Source organism: Plasmodium brasilianum, chromosome 3 (genome assembly GCF_023973825.1).
Source record: "Plasmodium brasilianum strain Bolivian I chromosome 3, whole genome shotgun sequence".
Taxonomy (NCBI): domain Eukaryota; phylum Apicomplexa; class Aconoidasida; order Haemosporida; family Plasmodiidae; genus Plasmodium; species Plasmodium brasilianum.
In genome coordinates this window covers 667,366-690,000 of record NC_090116.1, presented here as the reverse complement: position 1 = coordinate 690,000, position 22,635 = coordinate 667,366, and the positions used below count along the sequence as shown (strand labels likewise).

The 22,635-nt window shown below is 31.4% G+C and overlaps 5 protein-coding genes across 5 annotated transcripts; 1 reads left to right on the top strand and 4 right to left on the bottom strand.

The window, feature by feature from the left end:
* Window positions 1–62: 62 nt before the first annotated feature.
* On the bottom strand, window positions 63–1,781 carry MKS88_000942 (uncharacterized protein; the record flags this gene model as incomplete). Its single annotated transcript, XM_067219588.1, has 2 exons — window positions 63–198; window positions 394–1,781. The coding sequence occupies 2 exons, from the start codon at window positions 1,779–1,781 to the stop codon at window positions 63–65; spliced, it is 1,524 nt and encodes a 507-aa protein (XP_067075308.1).
* Window positions 1,782–5,198: 3,417 nt separating this feature from the next.
* On the bottom strand, window positions 5,199–7,469 carry MKS88_000941 (PDCD2 domain-containing protein; the record flags this gene model as incomplete). The annotated part of the gene is made up of 1 exon (XM_067219587.1): window positions 5,199–7,469. The coding sequence occupies one exon, from the start codon at window positions 7,467–7,469 to the stop codon at window positions 5,199–5,201; it is 2,271 nt and encodes a 756-aa protein (XP_067075307.1).
* Window positions 7,470–9,913: 2,444 nt separating this feature from the next.
* Window positions 9,914–12,994, top strand: MKS88_000940 (protein SDA1; the record flags this gene model as incomplete). Its single annotated transcript, XM_067219586.1, has 1 exon — window positions 9,914–12,994. One exon carries the CDS (start codon window positions 9,914–9,916, stop codon window positions 12,992–12,994), a length of 3,081 nt encoding a protein of 1,026 aa, XP_067075306.1.
* Window positions 12,995–14,415: 1,421 nt separating this feature from the next.
* On the bottom strand, window positions 14,416–17,718 carry MKS88_000939 (RNA-binding protein; the record flags this gene model as incomplete). Its single annotated transcript, XM_067219585.1, has 1 exon — window positions 14,416–17,718. The coding sequence occupies one exon, from the start codon at window positions 17,716–17,718 to the stop codon at window positions 14,416–14,418; it is 3,303 nt and encodes a 1,100-aa protein (XP_067075305.1).
* Window positions 17,719–20,186: 2,468 nt separating this feature from the next.
* MKS88_000938 (uncharacterized protein) lies at window positions 20,187–22,322 on the bottom strand (the record flags this gene model as incomplete). Its single annotated transcript, XM_067219584.1, has 1 exon — window positions 20,187–22,322. One exon carries the CDS (start codon window positions 22,320–22,322, stop codon window positions 20,187–20,189), a length of 2,136 nt encoding a protein of 711 aa, XP_067075304.1.
* Between the last annotated feature and the right edge of the window lie 313 nt (window positions 22,323–22,635).

Here is a 22,635-nt window from a genome sequence, read left to right as displayed (position 1 = left end):
AAAAAAGGGGTTGGACAGGTCCACAGGTTCTGATTCCATACGTTAAGCTTCCCACCATCTGGTTATGAAAAAATATCTTCATAGTTCGTGTTGTCAACAACATTTGTCAAAAAGGAGTAAGTGATGGTATCACAAATGAAGTTGTTGTTGTTACTGTTTCTTAGAAGTTGGAACATCTGTCTGTTTATTATGTCATTCCTGAGAAAGGAGGGGTGAACAATAAAACAAAAAAAAAAAAAAAAGGATATGACGCGATATAATGGGGGAAACGAGAACGTGAAATATATATATATATATATATATATATATATATATACATATATATGCATATATGTAAATATCCCATTTGCTTCTATTTGTTCTGGGGGGCCTCCAGCTCTGTTGAGCACTCACCTGAGTAAGTCCTTCGACAAGGCGAGGAGCGAAGATTTTGACTGAAGCGCGCAGTTGTTATTCTTCAAAAATAGCATGTAGTTGTAGTCTAGAAAACAAGTATCCTTATTGTCAATGTTTACATATGTACACTTTTTAAAGCTATTGCATTTTTCTTCATTATTTGAAAAATTGTAACACTCAACTTTGTCTTCACTATTCATTCTAACATCGTCAAATATTTTTTTCGACAATTCTTCTTCACTCATGTTAAATATATCATCATCTATGTTACTTGAGTTGGTAGAGGATTCATCTGAATATATTCTATTGTGTGTTGCTTCCTCTTCTTCATTCGTTTTATTCTTTCTCAAATCGTGTTCGTGTATACCCTTTTCACTGTCTTTTTGTATATGGTTTATTACATCAGAATTAGAAACATATAGTACATCTGACGTGTTACTATTATCATCTACATCTATACCAAAAGTTTTATATTCTTCTTTTGTTCTTTTTCCTTCAACAGGTACATGCATTTTAATTTCTTGGTCCATACTCTGTTTATTCAAATCTTCATCATTAAAATTGTTATCTCCTTGAGTAATTTCCTCAAGCACGTAAACATTATCACCATCAGTAAAGATAATCTTTTGATGTTCTTCACCATTGTTGTTATTATACGTTTTAGAAAAAACTGCATCAATATTTGTCTCTTCATTTGTGTCAGTACCTTTCACATCATCTAAATTCTGAACACGTTCATACATTTGTTCTCCTTTATGTAATTTTACCTCCTTTTCGTTGTTGTTCAAAGGGGTAGTTTCTAAAGAAGATATATCTTCAATGGCATTATTATTTCTGTTCATACTCTTTGCATCATCGTTAACTGTTTCTTCATTTCTTTTGATATAAATTTCCTTTGCTTTCATAATTTTCTCACAGAAAAAAGGTGAGCAACTCTCTTCAAGCTCAATTTGAAACTCGTTATTACCTGACTGTTCAGAATTTAAATTTTCCAAAAAATTTAATGTACTATTATTTACTATATCAACCATAAACTTACTATACAAATCGGACAATATTTGTTTCTTTATAAAATCTTTATTATTCTCTATAAACTTATCTTCATCAAACATTTCTTTGTTCTTCTTATCATTACTAATATTGCTTTTTAAAAAATTTTTTAAAGTGGCTTCAAACTCTGTATCACTATCTTTTAACAACTTATGATTAACATTCGACGCAGCATGTGCGGTAGATGATGTCGAAGCGGCAGATGAGACCGATGCTGCTACTGTGTTTCTGTTACCATCCCCATGTGTTATTTCATTTCCGTATATTTGTATTCCGTTAAGCTTCCCCATCATGAGGAACGTTACAGCTACAAGAGAGAGATTCACCACAGTCATTTTCATCCTCGGGTGTAATCTATGTATATATATCTATATCTACGTATATATATCTATATCTTTGTATATATATCTATATCTTTGTATATATATCTATATCTACGTATATATATCTATATCTTTGTATATATATTAATAAATAAACCTATTTGAAAGCAGACTTATGTGCGCTCACAATCGTATCGTGTATAAGCATTCACTAACGTAACGTATATTCACATATAAGTAAAAGCCCCTCAACTTTTAAAAGAAAAAAAAAAAAAAATTAAGTCAAATGGTTTTGCGTAAAAAACGATTTTTCAAATTATTTTATCGAAGTCAAACTTCTTGTACTTGCCACTTCATTTCATGAACGTTAAGAGATAAAAAAAAAAAAAAAAAAAAAAAAAAAGGCGAACAGGAATAAAATAAAAAAGGAAAAATAATAAAAGGTGATACGATAAAAGGTATGATAATAAAAAGTACGAAAAGAAGTGTTTGCAAAAACTTATAGCATCAGTGGCATTTTACCATATTTGCTATGTATGCATATATTCAATACGTAAGTAGCTTTTGCACGTAGGCAATATTTTTTTTTATTTCACCATTTTACCATCTGTGTATACACTCATTGGTAAACTTATACATTCATATATATGTTCATTTATACGTTCATTTATACGTTCATTTATACGTTCATTTGTACGTTCATTTGTACGTTCATTTATACATTCATTTATTCATTCAATTATTCATTCAATTATTCATTCAATTATTTATTTATTTATTCATTTATTTGTTTGCTTTATTTTATTTTATTATTTTTTTTTTTTTTGAAAGTGAAGAGGAAAGCTTTTCAACTGGAAGGTGCTTATTGATAGTTGACACACATAAAAAAATAAAATATAAAAAAATAAAAATATAAAGGAGTAAAAAAATAAGAAGTAAAATAATAAGAAGTAAAATAATAAGAAGTAAAATAATAAGCAAAACAATAAGGAGTAAAATAATAAGAAATGAAAAAGTAAAAAGAATGCTTTATAATATACTCTTACTACTTAAACACTGCTTAAAATGTGAGATACGTTCATGAGTTGTACAGCATTATATATGCATTTATACGTATGTATGTATGTGTTTACGTGTGTATGCCTACCTTTCTAGTGTTAAAGAGTTTCGCCCCTTCGTACGCATTAAAGGGCGTACACTTTAGCTGGTTCATGAGTTTATGCCCCCAAATCGAACTTTTAAAATATACTACATGTATAATATAAATTATTTCTTAAGTTCATTATACATATGGGTAAATGCGTTTACTGTAACGGATACCCCGTTACGACATGTACCTCCAAAATGTGCAGTAAAAAAAAAAAATAAAAAAAATAAAAAAATGAAAGTATGCATATATATACGAAAAGGTACACACGTGAATATGCATGTAAACATTTATGTACATGTACATATACATATGTATTACCTGTTTTTCCGGAAATGGTTTATCTTGCTTGTTGTATGTCCTTCATAATTCTTTTTTTTTTTTTCTCAAAAGTCGAAAATAAGAAGAGAATATAAAAGTAAGGAGAAAAAAAAAAAAAAGAAAGAGCATGAAAAATGAGTAGTTACATTTTGTTGCCATGCTTTTTTCTTTTTTTTTTTCTGCTTTTTTTTTTTTTTTTTTTTTCTCTTCCTTTTTCCTTTTTCTTTTTCTCTTCCTTTTTCCTTTTCCTTTTTCCTTTTTCTTTTTCTTTTCCTTTTTTTTTATTTTCGCAAAAAGCAAGTGCTAGCAATTTGTTATACTTATAGGAACGCGCATACGTCCATCCCCTTAGCACATATACATACACATGCATACACTTTACGGATGTTCACATGTACCATTGCGCGTAGATATTCCCCCTCGTTATACTTGCAAAAATACGTCGCTCCATTTTTTCGTTAAGCCTTTAACCTGTTTATAAATACTTTGCGTGCTTATAAAAAATGCTATATTTTTGTGTTTATTTATTTGCAAATATTCTCTCCTCATTTATAACATCCATACAATAAAAGAAAAAAACATGTCCTCTTTAAAATGTAATTACAACAGTTTTCGTATATCCATATTTTATCCTCGTCATAGTTTTTTATTTTTCATTTATTTTATTGTATTTTTTTTTATTTTATTTTATCTTTTTTTATTTTATTTTTTTTTTTTTTATCATCATTTGCGAACAGAATCCTTCCGTGTTTTCATTTTTGCGCACGTAAAACTATGTGTGAGGAAATAAGTGTTATCATACGTGTGTACGTACGTGTGCATGCGTATATACACGTGCTACACTGTACAGCCGCGTTTAAACGCATATTTTTTGTGGCCGTTATACGCCTTTATCATTATGACCATTTGAATACCAACTTACTTTTCTATATTACTTCCCCCCTCCTCTCACCCGTAATTTAAGTATCTTTTGAATTCTACAAGGACGCAAAAGTAAAAAGTGAAAAGATGAAAAACGCAAAAGTAGAAGAATAAAATTTTATATGAATGTTCATATGAAAGAGTAGCGTGATATTATTTAACAGGACACAGTACGCCCCATCAGACACTAACGCTCTTTGTTCTCATTTTTCTTAAAGTGAAAATGATTTTTTTTTTTTTTTTTTTTTTTTTTTTAAATTAAAAAGGGTCCCTGTGTTTTAGCGTTTATATGCACTTGCACATTTGCATATTTTATTTTATTTTTTTTTTTTTTTTGTGTTTACGTGTATATATGTATATCTGTGTTTATGTTTGTGTGTGTGCAAAATAAGAGTTAGGCGAACTTTATTTTTTCCCCTTTTTTAATTAGGTTTAATAACGTATGTAAAAAATATTCAAAAGTAAATATATATAACTGCATATCATTTTATATGTAGTAATACATGTCTGTACATGATTATACATTGTTGTATATCATTTTACGTATGCATTAAAAAAATTAAAAAAAAATGAAACATTGGGCTATCTATATTTTATCGGCATGATAAATTGTATGATTGAATGGGGAAGAGTAACTCTTCTTGGAGAAAATGTCCTAGTCATAGCTGCAACTGTAGCCATTGCCTTAACTATTAAAGGTGGGTATGGGTATACCAAATGCACCAGTTTCAATGATTATTACTTCATTTCTGGGTGTATAACAAAATAAATACAACTATCAAGAATGGAAAGATAAAAAATTTTAAAAGTTAAATAAATGGGATAAGAAAAAGTGGAAACATATGTTTTTTTTGGTGAATTCTGGTTATCTGCTCATCATAAGCATATATTTGTTTCGGGATGAAATGGAGTGCTTCCGTCCGTTTCTCTTTACATACGCCAATTTTTTCGGTCCATTATTTTACCCCTTTTTTTGCCTCCATTTTTTGCCCCCATTTTTTGCTTCTCCTTTTCTACATCCACGTTGATACCGCCATCTATTACTTCTCCACCTGCACGCAGGCATACTCCTGTATGTACCTACTCGTTTCTGACCTCGTCAGCCTTTCCTTCATATTATTTATATCATACACATCACAATTGTTTTCACATGTATATATATCTATATGTGCAAATTTAAGATTAATGGCATCGCTTTTTTTTGTTTTTTGGTTAAGTAAAATTTTTTTTTTTATTTTGATATAATTTATAACAGTCGAAAGAACTTGAAACTCGAAAACCTTCCTCCTTTTACATATATGACAATAAGGAATGTCATTAACATTAAATAATGTTTTATTCTTTTTCTCTAGAGTTCCATTATTACAGATAATATTATTTTGATTACTATTTGAAATTATACTAGAAGTATATAATGCTGTCCCTTTATATGAATACCTTATTAACTGCTTTGGAAATCTATGTATTTTTTTTAAATAATTTAAAAATACTTTATCTATTTTTCTTTTTCCTAATATTTCCTTTTGTATATCTTGAAATGCTTTAATTTCGCTGCTGTCCATTTCTTCCTCTTCATGTTTGTTGCTACTGATGGCTTTACCCTTTGCACTACCATAGTCCGTTAAACTGTTCATGTTTCCGCTATACCCATCAGCATTCCTCCTTCTCATAATGGATCCCTTTTCACCACACACACAGGTGTTGTACCTTTTTGTGGCATCCTCGTCAACCTCTTCACCCGCAGTCAGCACTCCACCCGCTTCGTCCACTTTATCCACTTCGTCCATTCCACCCACTTCGTCCATTCCACCCATTTCGTCCATTCCACCCACTTCGTCCATTCCACCCACTTCGTCCATTCCACCCACTTCGCCCACTTTATCCACTTCGTCCATTCCACCCACTTCGTCCATTCCACCCACTTCGCCCACTTTATCCACTTCATCCTCGAAGGAATTATCACTTCCCGTGCTGCTACTCTCACAGTCGTCTTCATCATTAATATAAATTTTATTTTCGTCGAATATTACATAATTTTTCACCTGACAGTGTTCATGTTTTTTTTTTTTACTGGCACAAGGAATTCCGCAAATACTACAACAGAAAAAGTATTCTGCTTGATTGTTAAAAACATTTCTATCCTGCTTTAACAAAGTTAAGTAGTCAATGGATTCATGAGCTTCTTCCCCATTTTGTTTCTTATTAATAGTAAGTTGTGTATCTGATTTGTTTATACAATTATTATTCCTGTAGAAACTTTTTCGTTGTTCATGAGAAGTCTGATTTTCAAGTTTTAACGATATGCACAATTTTCCATCATTCGACGAGTTCAGCGTGTTCATTCTGTTTGATATGCTTGTTTCGTTTGTTATACTTGGTGAATGCGATCGTTTACTGCTATGATCCGAAGCTGCAGATGACGATGAAGATGACGATGAAGATGAAGATGAAGATGAAGATTTCTTGTTGTTGCTATCATCTGAGTCGCCTAATTGGTTTGTATCGTCTGAAATGGTTTGTTGGTTCATATCATCTGACACTACTAAGTGTTTCGTGTGCTCAGGTGAAACTGCTTTCTTATTACATGACTCAGTTAGACTTTCCAATTTTTCACTCGAACAGCTAAGTTCGCTACATGCATCCGAATTGGCAACGATGTGCGACTCATCTGATGCTGCGCAGTTACTCTTTTTGTTCACCTGGTCTAGCTGCTTAACTCTATTTGAATCGCTCACACATGAGTAGTTGTTATTACATTCATTGGCGTACTTACTATTACTGATACTGTTGTAGTTTCTGCCATTGTTGTAGTTTCTGCCATGGTTGTAGTTATTGAAACTGTTATTGGCGTACTTACTATTACTGATACTTTTGTAGTTTCTGCCATTGTTGTAGTTTCTGCCATTGTTGTAGTTATTAACACTGTTATTGGCACCCTCACAGCTACAGTCAGTGAGTTTGTCAGGAACAACAGTACTACCCATGTAGTAGTTATAGTAGGGGTTATTGCGCGGCAACTGGGTCCGGAAGCATTTCACCTGATCACCACAATATATACAAATAAATAAATACAAACATCTATGAAAACAGTTAGCCATCTTATCGATTGGGGCATATAACTGTAATAAAAATGTCATCATGTTATTACAAACTAAACAATAGAAATTTTTTTCTTGTGGTAAATTTATTCTATCTAGCCAAAATGGTTTTCCCCCAATTTTTGATACAAATTTTTTATTTATTTTTTCTTTATCTGTTAATTCATCTTTTCTGTTCCCATCAATGATGTATCCTAGTAGTACATGCACCATGTTAATGCGCACCAGGGAGTGGGTGGAGGAAGGGGAGAAATATATAAACACAATGAAGCGAATAAAAATATGGATAAATGGATGTGGATATATAAGTAGGGATATATTAGTACGGTTAAATAATTACAGATAAATAATTACAGATAAATAATTAGAAATAAATAATTAGAAATAAATAATTAGGAATAAATAATTACAGATAAATAATTTGGAATAACTAATTAGGAATAAATAATTAGGAATAAATAAAATAGAGCTAAAATGCAAAAATACGATGATCCGAAAAAACGACGATTTCGTAAGACAACAGAACAAAATGATCCCTCATCAATTTCCAGTCATCGCAATCTACTAGCGAAATTGGAATTAAAAATATGCTTATGTATTTATTATACACGTCCTATAGAAAAACGTATATTAATTAGGAGGCAATTCATATATACAAATGATGCTTATACATAGCAACAGGTGGGTATATATATATATATATACATATATATATGTGCAGTATCGAGTAAATACCAGAACTACTGACAAAAAATTAAAAACATTCGTCAAAAAACTATATCGTCAAAACAAAAGAAAATAAGGGGATTCGGCTTAAGTGCATACATATATATATATGTATGTACATACACATGCATATAAGGAACTAGTTAAGAATACGTGCAACACATACCGAGACCAAATTGTTTCAAAAAAATGCACAATTTAGCTCTACTTTTTTTGTATGTAGTCTATTTTTTTTTTTTTTTTTTTCCCTTTTTTGGCTAAAAATTTTGTTAAATAAATGATATATATATATATATATATATATATATGCTCCCCTCTCTTCAGTCAATTCCTATGCAATCGGACAAGGAAAAACATAAATTAAATAAATACAAAAATACAAAATAATTATAGAATAGTAATAAAGGAATGAGTGAACCATGACAAAAGTATTTTTCCCCTTATTTTTTTAACAAAGCAAAAGAGTAGCAAAGCAATAACATGGTAAACAACATAACGTACAAATTTCTAACGATGTTTCAACAGATCGTCGTTTTATTCGCTTATTTTTAAATCGTTTCTTAATATTTCCTCCCAACATTAGCTAATCAATTCGTTTCTTTGTAATCTCATTCGTGTAGTCATCTACTCATATGGTCATCACAATCTCCTTTGGTCATCCACTTTTTTCCCTTTTCGTTGATAAGTGCAATTTAAATAAATTTGACTTTCTATATTTTGATTACTCTTACATATTTATACATATAAGCATACACAAAAAAATAAATGAATAATTGAGTAAATGAATAATTGAGTAAATGAATAATTGAGTAAATGAATAATTGAGTAAATGAATAATTGAGTAAATGAATAATTGAGTAAATGAATAAATGAGTAAATGAATAAATGAATAATTGAATAAATGAATAAATATACATATATACATATCAATCTATATCTATATCTATATCTACATACATGTATATATGTAATCCATGTATGCATATTTACTGTTCATGCATTCTAGCCATATTTTAAAAAAAATTTTTACATTGTATACATTTTAAAATAAACTTCAAATGCCGAAGGGATAAAATGGTGGTACCAAAATTCTCAATTCTGGTGGAAAAAAATAAAAATAAAATAAAATGAAAAAATATTGCAAAATGTAAAAATATTTCAAAATGTAAAAATATAATAAAATTTTATAAATACAATGAAATAAAAAAAAATGTAATGATATAATAGATTAGCAAAATAAAATAAAAATATCAAAATGTATGCCTGCCACAGTCTCTATGAAGAATTATTAAGGTGAGTTGATACGTGATATTTTATTTCGTACAAATTGAAGAAAATTAAAAAAATTGAAAAATTGGCTTACATATATATACATACCTATATACGTATACATACATACCTATATAGGTATATAGGTTTATATGTACGTCACGTGAGTACAACATATAAAGGAAGGAATTACAAAAGGGGAAGAAGAAAATGCAAAAAGAGAAAACACGCATATAGGGGAAAGTTTACGTCAAATGCATATATGTTTGTATGTATATATGTATATAATATACATACCGATTGATGGATAAAGTTTTGCCATATTGTACTTTCTCGATATGTAATATTATACATAAATCTGCAGAATAATTTTTAGCGTAATACGCGTACACCGAACTCTACTGTACTTGTGCATTTTTAGTATTTATTATTATTATTTTTTTTTTTTTGAATTTCATTTTCTTCCGCGAACTCTTTGCCCACATATGCATACGTACGTGCATACATACATACGTACGTGCATACATACATACATACGTACGTGCATACATACATACATACGTACGTACATACTTACATACGTACGTACATACTTACATACGTACGTACATACTTACATACGTTTATGTATATTCGCCTAAACAGTATAGCTACCCGTTAACATGAACGAGGCAAAGCTAAAACGGCAGAAATTTTTAAACAGCCTTCAACACAATATATGCAAAAGTTACTACTTATATCACAATGATTTTTACGAGCAGTTCGACAAATTCCTGTTCAATTATAGTGTATTGTTACTAAACCCTTCTAAAAAAAATGATCTTTTTTGTAATCAGCTGTCCTTTTTAAGTTTCACATGCCATTATTTTTATCCACAAAAGGGAAGTAGCAATAGTGAGGAGGAGGTGAAAGGACGTTCGGCTGAATGTCCATCGATAGATATTGATGAGTACTCGAATGTAAGCACAGGAGACGATGAGTGGAAAGTAGGCGATGATTGGAAACTAAGCGAACGTTTTAGTAATCATGGGGAATATGCAGATTTACTGCATGATAGGAGTGCAAAGGAGGGAAAGGAAGGGCATGAAGAGGTGGATATTACGGACGACGAGATGCTCAACGAAAATGTTGAACAGAAAAAGAAGGAAATATGGAAGAGAATGAATAAGGAGAAGATAAAAATGGATGCAGATAATTTAGTAAAAGGTAGAAGAGAAGAGCACAGTAACATATTAGTGGCATACAACGATTTAAATGAGTATATAAACTTTTTAATGGTAAGAAATAAAAAAGAAATAAATTATGTAGAAGAATTATTTTTTTTATTATGTCAACTTATAGTTCATTATAAACATGACTTATATATATCTGTTCTGTTAAGTATAATAAAGACTATAAGACAGAATAAAAAGAGAGTGGATTGTATACAATATTTGCAAATTTTAATTTTTCTAAGTGATGTTAATATTAATAAGATAAGATCATACCTGTTTAAAAGTATAATTGATATGATAGTATATACGAACAAAAAAACAAAAGAAGAGAAGATTAAAAATGAAATATTGTTTCTGTTACATGAGGCTTATATAGAAAATAATCAGAAGAAAAGAATACGTAAGAAATATTCATCTTCCTTTAAAAATATTAATCATTTTGCAAATGCTAATCATTTTGCAAATGTTAATCATTTCCCAAATGTTAATGATTTGCCAAATGTTAATGATTTCCCAAATGTTAATCATTTTGCCAATGTTACTATATCTGAGTGCTTCAACAACTTTGCTTGTAGTATACTGATAGAACTGATAAAGAAAAACATTTACGTAAATAAGAGAAATATAAACCTAATTGCAGAGGGGGTCTTTTATAAAAATGAAAAAATTGTTAAGTGCGTCTGCTTTGCTTTGCTAGGGAAATATGATAACAAAGAATTTGTCGTTCAAATAGAAAAGGAAAAATTTGATAAAAATAAAAAAATCGAAGAATTAAAAAACATAAACAATCAGTCCCATCAAAAGTTGAGTAAATCAAAAATTAAACAATTACATTTAAAAAAAGAAAAGATTATGGAACAGCTTTATAACGATCATCATAACGAGGAACATTACGCTTCAGAAGAGGAAAACAATAACAAAAAAAGGCATATTTGCAATTATATAAATTTTCTTTTTATCGATTCTCTTTTTAATCCGTACGCATTTGCATCAAATTTATTTAATTTAATTTGTACGAAGTATAAAGGTAATAATGGTACAATAAAGTTATTACTACTCAACATCTTGTGCAGAATTTATCAGAGAAATAAAATAGTAGAAGAAAATTTTTTTTTATATTATGAACATGTTATTACACATGTAAGGAATAAAAATACCTTGTCCAAATATCTATCCATTTTTTTGCAATGTATTCATGATTATATACCACCTCCTTTTATTCAACGAATTCTTTATATATTAGTAAAAAAATTTTTGGCTGAAAATTTATCGGAAGAATTCGTTTATCTTATTATTAACACTATTATTGAAATCATTGTAAAATTTCCCCAAGCCTTGAACGAAGAAATATACGAAGCAGTTATCATTTTTAAAGATTACAAAAATAGACATATATCTATCCTCATCAGACGCTTTCTCAATGTGTGCAAACAGTTCAATCCACTAATCCTCAGCAGAAAATTGTTGGACAAAAAAACAGCCATGCTAATCCAAAAAAAAAAAATATTGAACTCTGCAGGTAAGAACGACCAAGAAGATTCGCTTCTCCGATACTCCTACCTACTGGGTGGAGAAGCCGCTTCGGAGAGGGTCGAAGAGGAGGAGGAGGAGGAGGAAGAGGATGAGTTTGTACAGAAGGGCATAACAGCAGCGCGGGGGGATGATTGGAACACAGTTGGCAGTGATGTAGAAGCCGTTGACGTAGAAGCTGATGAAGTAGAGGCTGATGAAGTAGAAGCTGATGAAGTAGAGGCTGATGAAGTAGAAGCTGATGAAGTAGAAGCTGATGAAGTAGAAGCTGATGAAGAAGAAACTGATGAAGTAGAAGCTGATGAAGAAGAAGCTGATGAAGTAGAAGCTGATGACGGCATTTATGATAAACGCCGAGCAGAATGCAAGAAGGGGGGGAACCACGGGATTGAGGAAAAAGTTATGAACAGGGAAGGAAAGAAGAAGCATGTGCAAAGGTTAAGCAAACAGATGAAAAAGGAAAAAAGGAAAGAAGAAAAGATTAAAAGAGAGGTGAAAATATGGAATAAAAATGAAAAGATATTAAGCGAACGAATATTAACGGATGAGGATTTTAAAAAATTAAAAAGGATGAGAGATTACATTGAAAACAACAGAAATGTAGATATGTCAGAATTGATGGAAATATGTAATGCTCAAAGCAATGATGAAGATTCGGAATGTAGCAGTGACGAGGGAAGAGAAAAGGTACTCACGGAAAATGATTTGTTATTTAAAAAAAAAATTAAAAAAAGTCAACTCATCAAAATGAAAGGTAGGAATACTGGAAGCTGCAAAAGTGGTAGTAGTTACCGATTTAAAACAAATAAGGAAAAGGAAAAAAAAAAATCATCCATGATGTTAATGCATAAATTGAAAACAAAAAGGAAAAAGAAAAATGCACTAACACAATACGGAAAAATAAAGAAGAAACTCAAAGGTAAGTTAGCAGCACGTGCAAAAAAGAGAGGAATCATACAGAAGCGAATTACAAAAAAGTTAAGCAGAAGAAAGAGGTGAAGCAGCGGAAAGTGTGATACAACATGAGGTATATATTATCAGAAGGTTGAAGTAGCATAATAGGAAGATGTAGAAGAAGAAGACGTAGCGAAATAAAACAAACTTAACAACGATGTTGCACACAGTGAAATAACAAATCATCATGAAATCAGTTGCAGTGTAAACGCAGTAAGTGGAATATTCTTTTTAAAATTACCTATAAAAAATGCGCAACAAATTTTGCAAAAAAAATGGTAAAAATGTGTAAAACGCGTAAATGGAAGAAAAGAAGTACTACTTATTTTTCAGAGAGAGGATGCGCATGTACATACAATGCGGGTTGTGTACACACCCATGTACACTGCTTATATTTATATATATACATACACGCATACATACATATGTATCTACACATATACATATGCACATATATATACATGTTCATACACTTATACGTACATATATATTACAATACGTACGAATTCTTTGAACATTTTTACGAAATTTCGTTAATTTTTTTTTTTTTGTTGGGAACAACTTAGCAACTCCAAAAATAAGGTCAACAACAATATTGCTTCAAAGAGGTAGAAATGCAGAAGGGAAGGGGTGGGGGCACATGTGAATAAAATAATCTGCAATGAGATGTAAAGATATGAGACTAATTAAATGTGGGAGGAAATAAAAAAAAAAAAAAAAAAAAAAAAAGACAATTCAATTCAATTCTATTAAATTAAATTCATTTCAGTTCATTTCAATTCAATTCAACTTGATTTTTTCTCTCCTGTTCGAGTGTTACTTTTTTTTTTTTTTTTGTACGTTGATTTTTTTATAATACACTAGTGAATATTCTAAAAAGGGGGGAAAAAAGGAAAAGGAAAAAAAAGAAAAAAAAAAAAAAAAAAAAAAAAAAAAAAAGAATTTTAAAATTTTAGTATTTTTTTTTCTTATAAATACGTATTTATAAATACGTATGTTATCATATGCGCAAGTACTAACAACAAACGCACATGCAGGGAATGCAGCCTCAGTCGTAGTCGCGTGCGCGCGCGCGTTTTTATCACTGCAGATGGTACCATGGGGATATAACTCACGAAAACATAACCCAAGTGCTAACTGGCTATATGAAAATATATATATATATATATACGTACATACAAACATGCACACACACACATACAAACATACATATATATATATCACTAATGTTCACTCCAACCTTTTTAAAAATTCTTTATTTTATAGCATATTTTTCGCCTCGATAAGCTACGGTACACCTCGTAGTGCTAAGAAATAGGTTTATTCTTCCTTGGGTTATTACGGGGCCCCCCTTTCCTTCTAAGTTAATTGATAACTGCTACACTGTTACTGCTTAAATGACAATAGTTACATGGTTACTACTGCATGCGGATTGTCCACTGACCATCTCATCCCATCTAAACAGCCTAGTCATCCTCCGAGCAGTCCGAATAAGAGTAGTTTCCCAGCTTCAGATTCACATTGAAAAGAGACGAATGGGATTTCTTAAAATTGTACTTTACGTTTTTAAAATTTTTCATTAAAAATTTCTTTTCGCTGTAATAATTTGCTTCAATGATGTTCGCTCCGAATTTTCGACCGCTCAACTCTTTCCTTGCTTTTGTAGCTGATTCAATATTTTCAAAATAGATGAATGCACACCCAATAGATGTGAGATCATAGTTCGGATGGGTCAAGTCATCATTTGGAAGATCCCCCTGGTTCTCTTTTGTGCTGTCTTCCACTATGCTGTGCCCATCTCCATTCGGATTTTCCATCTTCCCCTCGCCCATACACACTGGAGGTGCTTCCCCCTTTCGCTTGAAATTAACTGCCACATCTGTCATATCTGCCGAATCTGCAGAATCTGCCACATCCACTTTGTGCTTCTCATCTTCCGCTTCTTTCTGCTTTTCCACTGCTTCACTCCCCCCATGGCTGCGCTTAACCCTCAGCAAGTAGTCGTATGTATCCCTCGAGAAGACTGGGAGCACAATTTCGACTACGGTTCCATACTTCTCACATTCGATCTTTATATCCTCCTTTATATCTTTATATTCACTTGTGTCAGATAGTTCATCGAATGTAGCAATTTTGTTAAGTACAACCGCTTTAGTAGGAATCTGTTGAGAAAGAATAGAATTCTCAGATTTCAAATATTTTTTTTTTACTAGTTTATTAATAACAGGGTCATTCAGTATTTCATACTCAAACTGTATTTTATAACTAGTATTTTGATTTAAAATTTTATGTGCTTGAATAGCATTTTCGGCACTAGTATATTCAACTAAGCAGATGTATGTATCTGAAAATTCTTCTCCTTCGAAAAATTCTAAATTTTTTATTTCACCAAAAGCTTCTAAAAGTTCTTTTATTTTACTCGTTTCATTACTCTTTGATATATTTGAAGCACATAATTTTTGTAAATTTATCATATTCATTGGTAGATGATAATCATTTTTTACTTTTCCTTCATTCTGGTTAATTATTGAAAAGGCTTTTAATCCTAAGAGCCCTTGAGAAAGATAATAATTATCTATAACTGGTATAGTTGCTGGGGGTATAAGATTAGTTAACTCAGTAGGGAAGGTTTTAGGTCTACCTATTCTTAGATTATTACCATAGAAATTTATTCCATTTAATAACATACAGTTAGATGTGTCTTGTAAATTTCTAAACTCAACAAACGCATAGTGAGTATCACCTCTTATACATGCTTTTAAACAAATATTTTCATTATCATTTTCTTTATTATATAAGATTAATAAACATGTATTTAGAAATTTCACTATTTGTTGTACATCTATATGCTGTGGTATATTTCCTACATATAACTCTCTAGCCGTCTTCTCAGCAGTAGCATCTAAAGACGACAGACATAAATCATTTAAATTTAATGCACTTTTATACAACTGTTGTAAAGACTGATTATTTAACTTTAACTGACTATTCAATAGTATATTTAATTTAGACTGGTTTAGTAATAATCCCTTCTCATCTAATAGTTTATTCCTACTACTGTCTAGAAGTAAATTACTAGCTAACGTAGTTGTAGCATCACTTAGCAATGTATTTGTACTTAGGTTACTATTAATAGTACTAAGAATACTACAAGGTGAACTAGTCGTACAGTTGTTCATAATATTACTATTTAAAGTTTGTATTAAATTTTCAATATTATTATTAGAATTGCTCGCTTGACTAACTGATATATCATTACTTGCAGTTACTATATTCGTATTATTTAGTATTGCATCACCACCCACACTGTTACTGAACAAACTCACATTATTCTTTGTTCCAGATGAGAAATTATTTCTACTGGATTTCTTATCCCCCTCATCATCAGCAGAATCTGGTGGAGAATCAAATTTATAATTTTTATTTTTCTCTTCATCGTGTCGTCTTCTTACTTCTATTACTCCTGATACTCTTCTTCTTCTTCTTCTTCTAGATCTACTACTATGCCTTCTTTCCGAGCTTCTTCGTTCACTACTACTCCTATGATACCTATGCCTCCTCGACGTTCTTTCTGTGCTGCTTCTCCCTCTTCTTCGTTTCCGTTTCCTTCTTTCCTCACTCTTTCCCCTACTTCTACTTCTAACTCGGTCCCCACTTCTTCCCCTACTTCTACTTCTAACTCGGTCCCCACTTCTTCCCCTACTTCTACTTCTAACTCGGTCCCCACTTCTTCCCCTACTTCTACTTCTAACTCGGTCCCCGCTTCTTCCCCTACTTCTAACTCTGCCCCTAGTTATACCATCTATTCTGTGTTCATTAGTACTGCTAGCTGTACTTCCATTCGAGTTGCTCTTACCATCACTACTGCTATATCCCACACCGCTGCTACTCCTCCTTTCTTCTCTCCTTTCCACTCTTCTTTCTTTACGTTTTTCATTCATTTTTCTTTCCAAACTTCTATACCTATGTTTGCTCCTCATACGTATCTCGACATCCGCATAGGAACCTTTAATTTTATATTCACTGCTTCTATCTCGTTTCTTTTTTTTTTTCTTTAACCTTTCACTGCTTTCTCTGTTATTCCTTTTGGTTCTTACTAACGTACTGCTCGCATCAGATTGTCCATTTGTACTTCTATCTCTATCATTTCGTTTCTTACCTTTATGTGCTTTTTCATCTATCAACATTTCATACTCTTTATTCTCATATGAGTTACATTCGCTGCCGCTACTCCCGTTGGCAAGAGCGTCATTGCTATGATTAACATAATAATTATTACGAGCATCATTGTTAAGTTCATCATTGTTAAGTTCATCATTAAGTTTATCATTGTTAAGTTCATCATTGTTACGTTCCTTATCATATTCTTCCCCGTGGTTTGTTCTTTTTTTTTTCTTTTTCTTTTTACTTCCATTACATGAACTTTCTTCACGTTTTTTTCTTTTTGTTTCGTCGTTTTTCCTTCTTTCCTTCATCTGGTCTTTATCCTGATCCTTGTCGTCTTTGCATATTTCCTCCTTCATTATTTCCCCGTCCCTTTCGAGTCTCATCTTTTTCCTTTTTTCCCTGTCCCTATCTCTATCTCTATCTCTATCCTTATCTTCATCCTTATCTCTATCTCTATCCTTCTCTTTTTCTTTTTCTCGTCCTTTTTCCCTTCCCCTTGCTATTAACTTTTTTTTCTTTTCTTGCTCCTCATCTGACGAGTTATCATTGGAACTATTATTTTCGCTCGAGCTGCGGTACTGCTTCTTTTCCGATGTACCCATCTTTTTTTTTTTTTTTTTTTTTTTCCTTTTTATTTTCTTATACTTATTTTTTTCCCTTCTGTTTCCTTTTTCTTCTTTTTGCTTCTTTCCTTTTGCTTCTTTCCTTTTGCTTCTTTCTTTCTGCCTCTTTCTTTCTGCCTCTTTTCTTCTTCTTTCCTTCTGCTTCTCTCTTTTTTTTCTTTTTTTGCTTCACCCTTCTATTGACTCATTAATGGAATATAGAAGTTAAAAATGTAAGGAAGAACATAAACACAAAAAAAAAAAAAAGAAGAAGCATTTATCTATATACATACGTATATGTAAATATATACTTACGTATATGTAAATATATACTTACGTATATGTAAATATATACTTACGTATATGTAAATATATACTTACGTATATGTAAATATATAAATGTATACATATATATATATGCATATATTTATGTATTATGCATATAAATTAGATTTTATTTTGCTGAGCGTACATTTATAATAATTATTCTTCCATAAATTCTGTGCATATATGTATAGATGTACCTATACACGTACATATATATATATTTATATATATATATATAATGAAATGCCTCTTTTTTCCTTCTATTTTTTTTTTTTTTTTTTTTTTAAATTATTTTTAAAGGTGGTGATATGGGACCTTACATTATTATTGCTTATACCTATATGGACGTAAAGCACGTAAAAAAAGGGAAGCAAAAAAAAAAAAAAAAAAAAAAATATGCACTTTGTTATTGTATCGTTTTACCGTTTTGCAATGCCGTTATTCGGTTATCTTGTTTTTTTATTATTCTACATTTTTATTAAGTTTTTTGTTCAATTTATTATAGCATATTTCACTGGCTTATTTTGTTCTTCCATATTGTTGTGTTCTTTTTTTATTATATTAATTTTTTCCTCCTAAATGGTAAAACCCCATATATTCGCAGGAGCATACATAATACGTAAATAATATATTATATTCATAAAGGCATATGTGCATATATATATATATATATATATTTATAATTTTATAAAATGTTAGTTAAGCACACAGTGAAGTATGTGCCTTTACAAGAATTACCATCTGCCTTGAAGTTTGGAAGTTAAAGCGACTTCCCTCATTCATCCGTTCAGTTTAAATTATTTCCTTTTTCACGTAGTCAAATTTTAATTTTTATTTTATTTTTTTATTTTTACGTCGATATTTTTGACGTACAAAACAAAATAGTATGATGTGGGGAGGGGGTTACATCCTCTTCTCATCTCTTCTCATCTCTTCTTATCTCTTTTCTTTTCTTTTCTTTCCTTTCCTTTCCTTTTTTTTTTTTTTTTTTTTTTTTTTTTTTTCCTGACTCGTTAATATATTTTTTTAAGTCTGTACAACCAACCTTCTTTAATAAGGTGTGTATATTTTTTTTTTTTTTTTTGTTTTTCTTTTTCTCATTTAAGTAGATTGGTAAGAAGATAAAAGTACGCTTTATAAATGAATATAAGTAGGGTGTTAAACTATACCTTTGCTGAAAGAAGTACATGCTAACATATGTAAATACGTCAACACATATAAATATATATACATATGTGTACACCATTAACGTGTAATAAAATAGGGGCAATTAAGCGTTGTAGCGTAGTGCCACGTTAGTCGATATGCATGTGTAAGTGTATATGTTTATATACATATGTACAAAAAAATGCATCAACATACACACATATATATATATATATATATATATATATATATATATATGTATATATATGTATGTATGTGCTTGTCTATATGTGCGCGTCCTAGTTGAGCGCAAAGGCAATCTACATGTGTAAAATTATGACGATCGTAATATAAAAACAAATATCAGAGGAAATGCATAGATTTACGCCTATTAGGGAATATCCCCTTTGTGTTATTACACCATTTTGCTGGTAGGATCCATCTATGTTTGTTTCCCTATCATGTATACCTGTGTACATGTATGCATGCAAACAGTATGCGCAACATGCAAGGACTTTAGTTATCCATTCAAGGATAGTAAAGTTGTTGTGCGAAGAAGGGGTGTATATATACATAAATATACCTATCTGTATATATATGTATGCACATAAATACATTCATACATATGTGTTTATTCGTTTTTCGGCGCTTTTTCCAACTCAATAGATTATATATACAGGCAAAAATGTTATTCCCTGTCAGTCTAATGAACAAAAAAAAAAAAAAAAAAAAAAATCTAAGAAACACAAAGTAACACAAACAAAAACGAAGCATTTCCCTTACGAATTTACGCCTATATAAAGGAAAAATTCATAAAATCAGCATAGTTTCGTTTGTGCATAACACTGATAAACATTTTATTAATAATATTGTAAAATAGCATAATTAAACAGGTGTATATAACACTTTTTCTTTTTTAAGCATAAGAATATGGTTAAGCAGAAAGTAGAAGAGCTCCTTATACAGTTCTGCTTGTCCGTATACCTCTCCCCCATTCAGTCCTTTATGGCAAAATTGAAATGTCCACAGATGTAATGGCAAATATCATTTTCAATGGGTTTGGAGGTACATCTTTTTAATAAGACATAATTGTGCTTCTCTTTAAAAACATAAACAAAATCGTATCTCTGATTCAGTATATTGGCAATTAATAAATCTGCATACTGTATTCTTTCATTTGCTTTTTGTATTAACTTTTTTTCATTATCTTCTAACTTAAAAATGCATAGATTTAGATAGGGAAAATATTTCCTTATTATTTTATACATTTTTGGTGTTAACATCATACAAAAATGAAGTGTTCGATTCATGTTGCTATCAATTTTGGTTTCACTTAATTGGTTATATGGTATATAAAAGTCACTTGCAGCAGCACACAAGATAACTAAATGGCGTTGTTCACGTGTATATATTTTTAAGTTTGTGGGGGCACACGATTGTTCCGCTTCATCTATATTTGTACCTTGATCAGTATGTGCAATACTATGCTTATTTCTTTTGCTTCTACCCTCATCAGATATGTTGTGCGTGCATTTCCCCATACAACTTTCAAGTTTATTAATAAAAGAAAGTGCTTTCGGTATAATTACGCCTTGAACAATACGTTGCTCTAAAATGCACTCATCTTCTTTACAAAGCAGGTCATTCAAAATGAAAATAATGTATTTAAAGAAGATTCGCACGTCGGCGAGTAGATTCTCTACCGTTACTCCATCCGTTACCCCATGTGTTACCACATCTGTTACCACATCTGTTACCACATCCGTTACCCCATATGTTACCACATCCGTTACCCCATATGTTACCACATCCGTTACCCCATCTGTTACCACATCTGTTACCACATCCGTTACCCCATCTGTTACCCCATCTGTTACCCCATCTGTTACCACATCTGTTATCCCATCTGTTACCCCATCTGTTATCCCATCTGTTACCCCATCTGTTATCCCATCTGTTACCCCATCTGTTATCCCATCTGTTACCCCATCTGTTATCCCATCTGTTACCCCATCTGTTATCCCATCTGTTACCCCATCTGTTATCCCATCTGTTACCCCATCTGTTACCACATCTGTTACCACATCTGTTACCACATCTGTTATCCCATCTGTTACCACATCCATGTTCTTGCTAAATGAATCCAATCCAAATGACGTCAAACTGAATATCAGCTGAGATGCCTGTCCTCTGTCAACTCGTACACTCGCCTTCGATTCGGTATTCCCTTCATCATGTGTTACCAGCAAGATCACCTCGTTTAGGATGGCCTTCACCTCAAGATATACTCGTTCTAAGATAGTACTATCACTAGTACCACCACCATTGCTAGCACCATTGCTAGCACCATTACTAGCACTACGAAACTTTTCCTTTTCCCCTTGTTTGTCTGTGATAGAGTCCACACTACACAGTTGGGAGCCCTTCACATTTTCATTTAACAAATTGCATATTTCAATTAAGTAAAAAGCATAATCAAAAATAGTTTCAAACGAAACGCAGAAAAGATTTTTTTTATATTTATTGTAGTCCAAGATATCGTTTAGGAGTAGCCTGTTATCTGATGCACTCAGATTGAACATGATGCAGTCTCTCCGGTTGTTCCAACCACTGTGACTGCTACTACCACTATTGCTACTAATGCTACTACCATTATCCTTTGCATCATTCCTATAGTTTCTATCCTTTGCATCATTCCTATCATTCCTATCCTTTGTATCATTCCTATCATCCCGATCATCCCTATCCTTTGTATCCTTCCTATCATTCCTGTTATTCCCAATTGTAACACTGTCAATGGATGAAAAACATCGTAAATGATTTTCAAAAGGAGTGAAAGAACCACTCCGATGGAGGAAAACAACTCTATAATTTTTCCTCAAAAAGTACTCACACATACGTGATCCTCTCCTACCCGTTGAAAAATTGTCCATGTTCCTCACGTCCACTTTTTCAAGTGGCACTTTGGTACCACCAGACGTTATCACTATAATCCGCTCGTTCGTATTAGTTGTATCATTGTCCTTTAAACTTCTTTGGATAAATCCTTCTTCCAATTGCTTTAAAATTTTATCCAGATTTTTTGGCCTTAATTTGGCTGAGAAAAAGTCTGGGTACTCAGAAAAATACATCTTCTACCATTCATATTTGCTACACAAGTCTCTTCTTTTCATGTCTCAAAAGTTAAAATGGAGTCCTAGCATTATCGAGTTATTCTTCATATGTTAAGATGCTGGGTGGAATGGAAACAGGAAACGTAAAAACGAGAAAAAAAAATCAGAAAATATGGAAAAAACAAATCGGAAAAAATGAAAAAAAAAAAAAATCAGAAAATATGGAAAAAACAAATCGGAAAAAATGGAAAAAACAAATCGGAAAAAATGGAAAAAACAAATCGGAAAAAATGGAAAAAACAAATCGGAAAAAATGGAAAAAACAATTAGG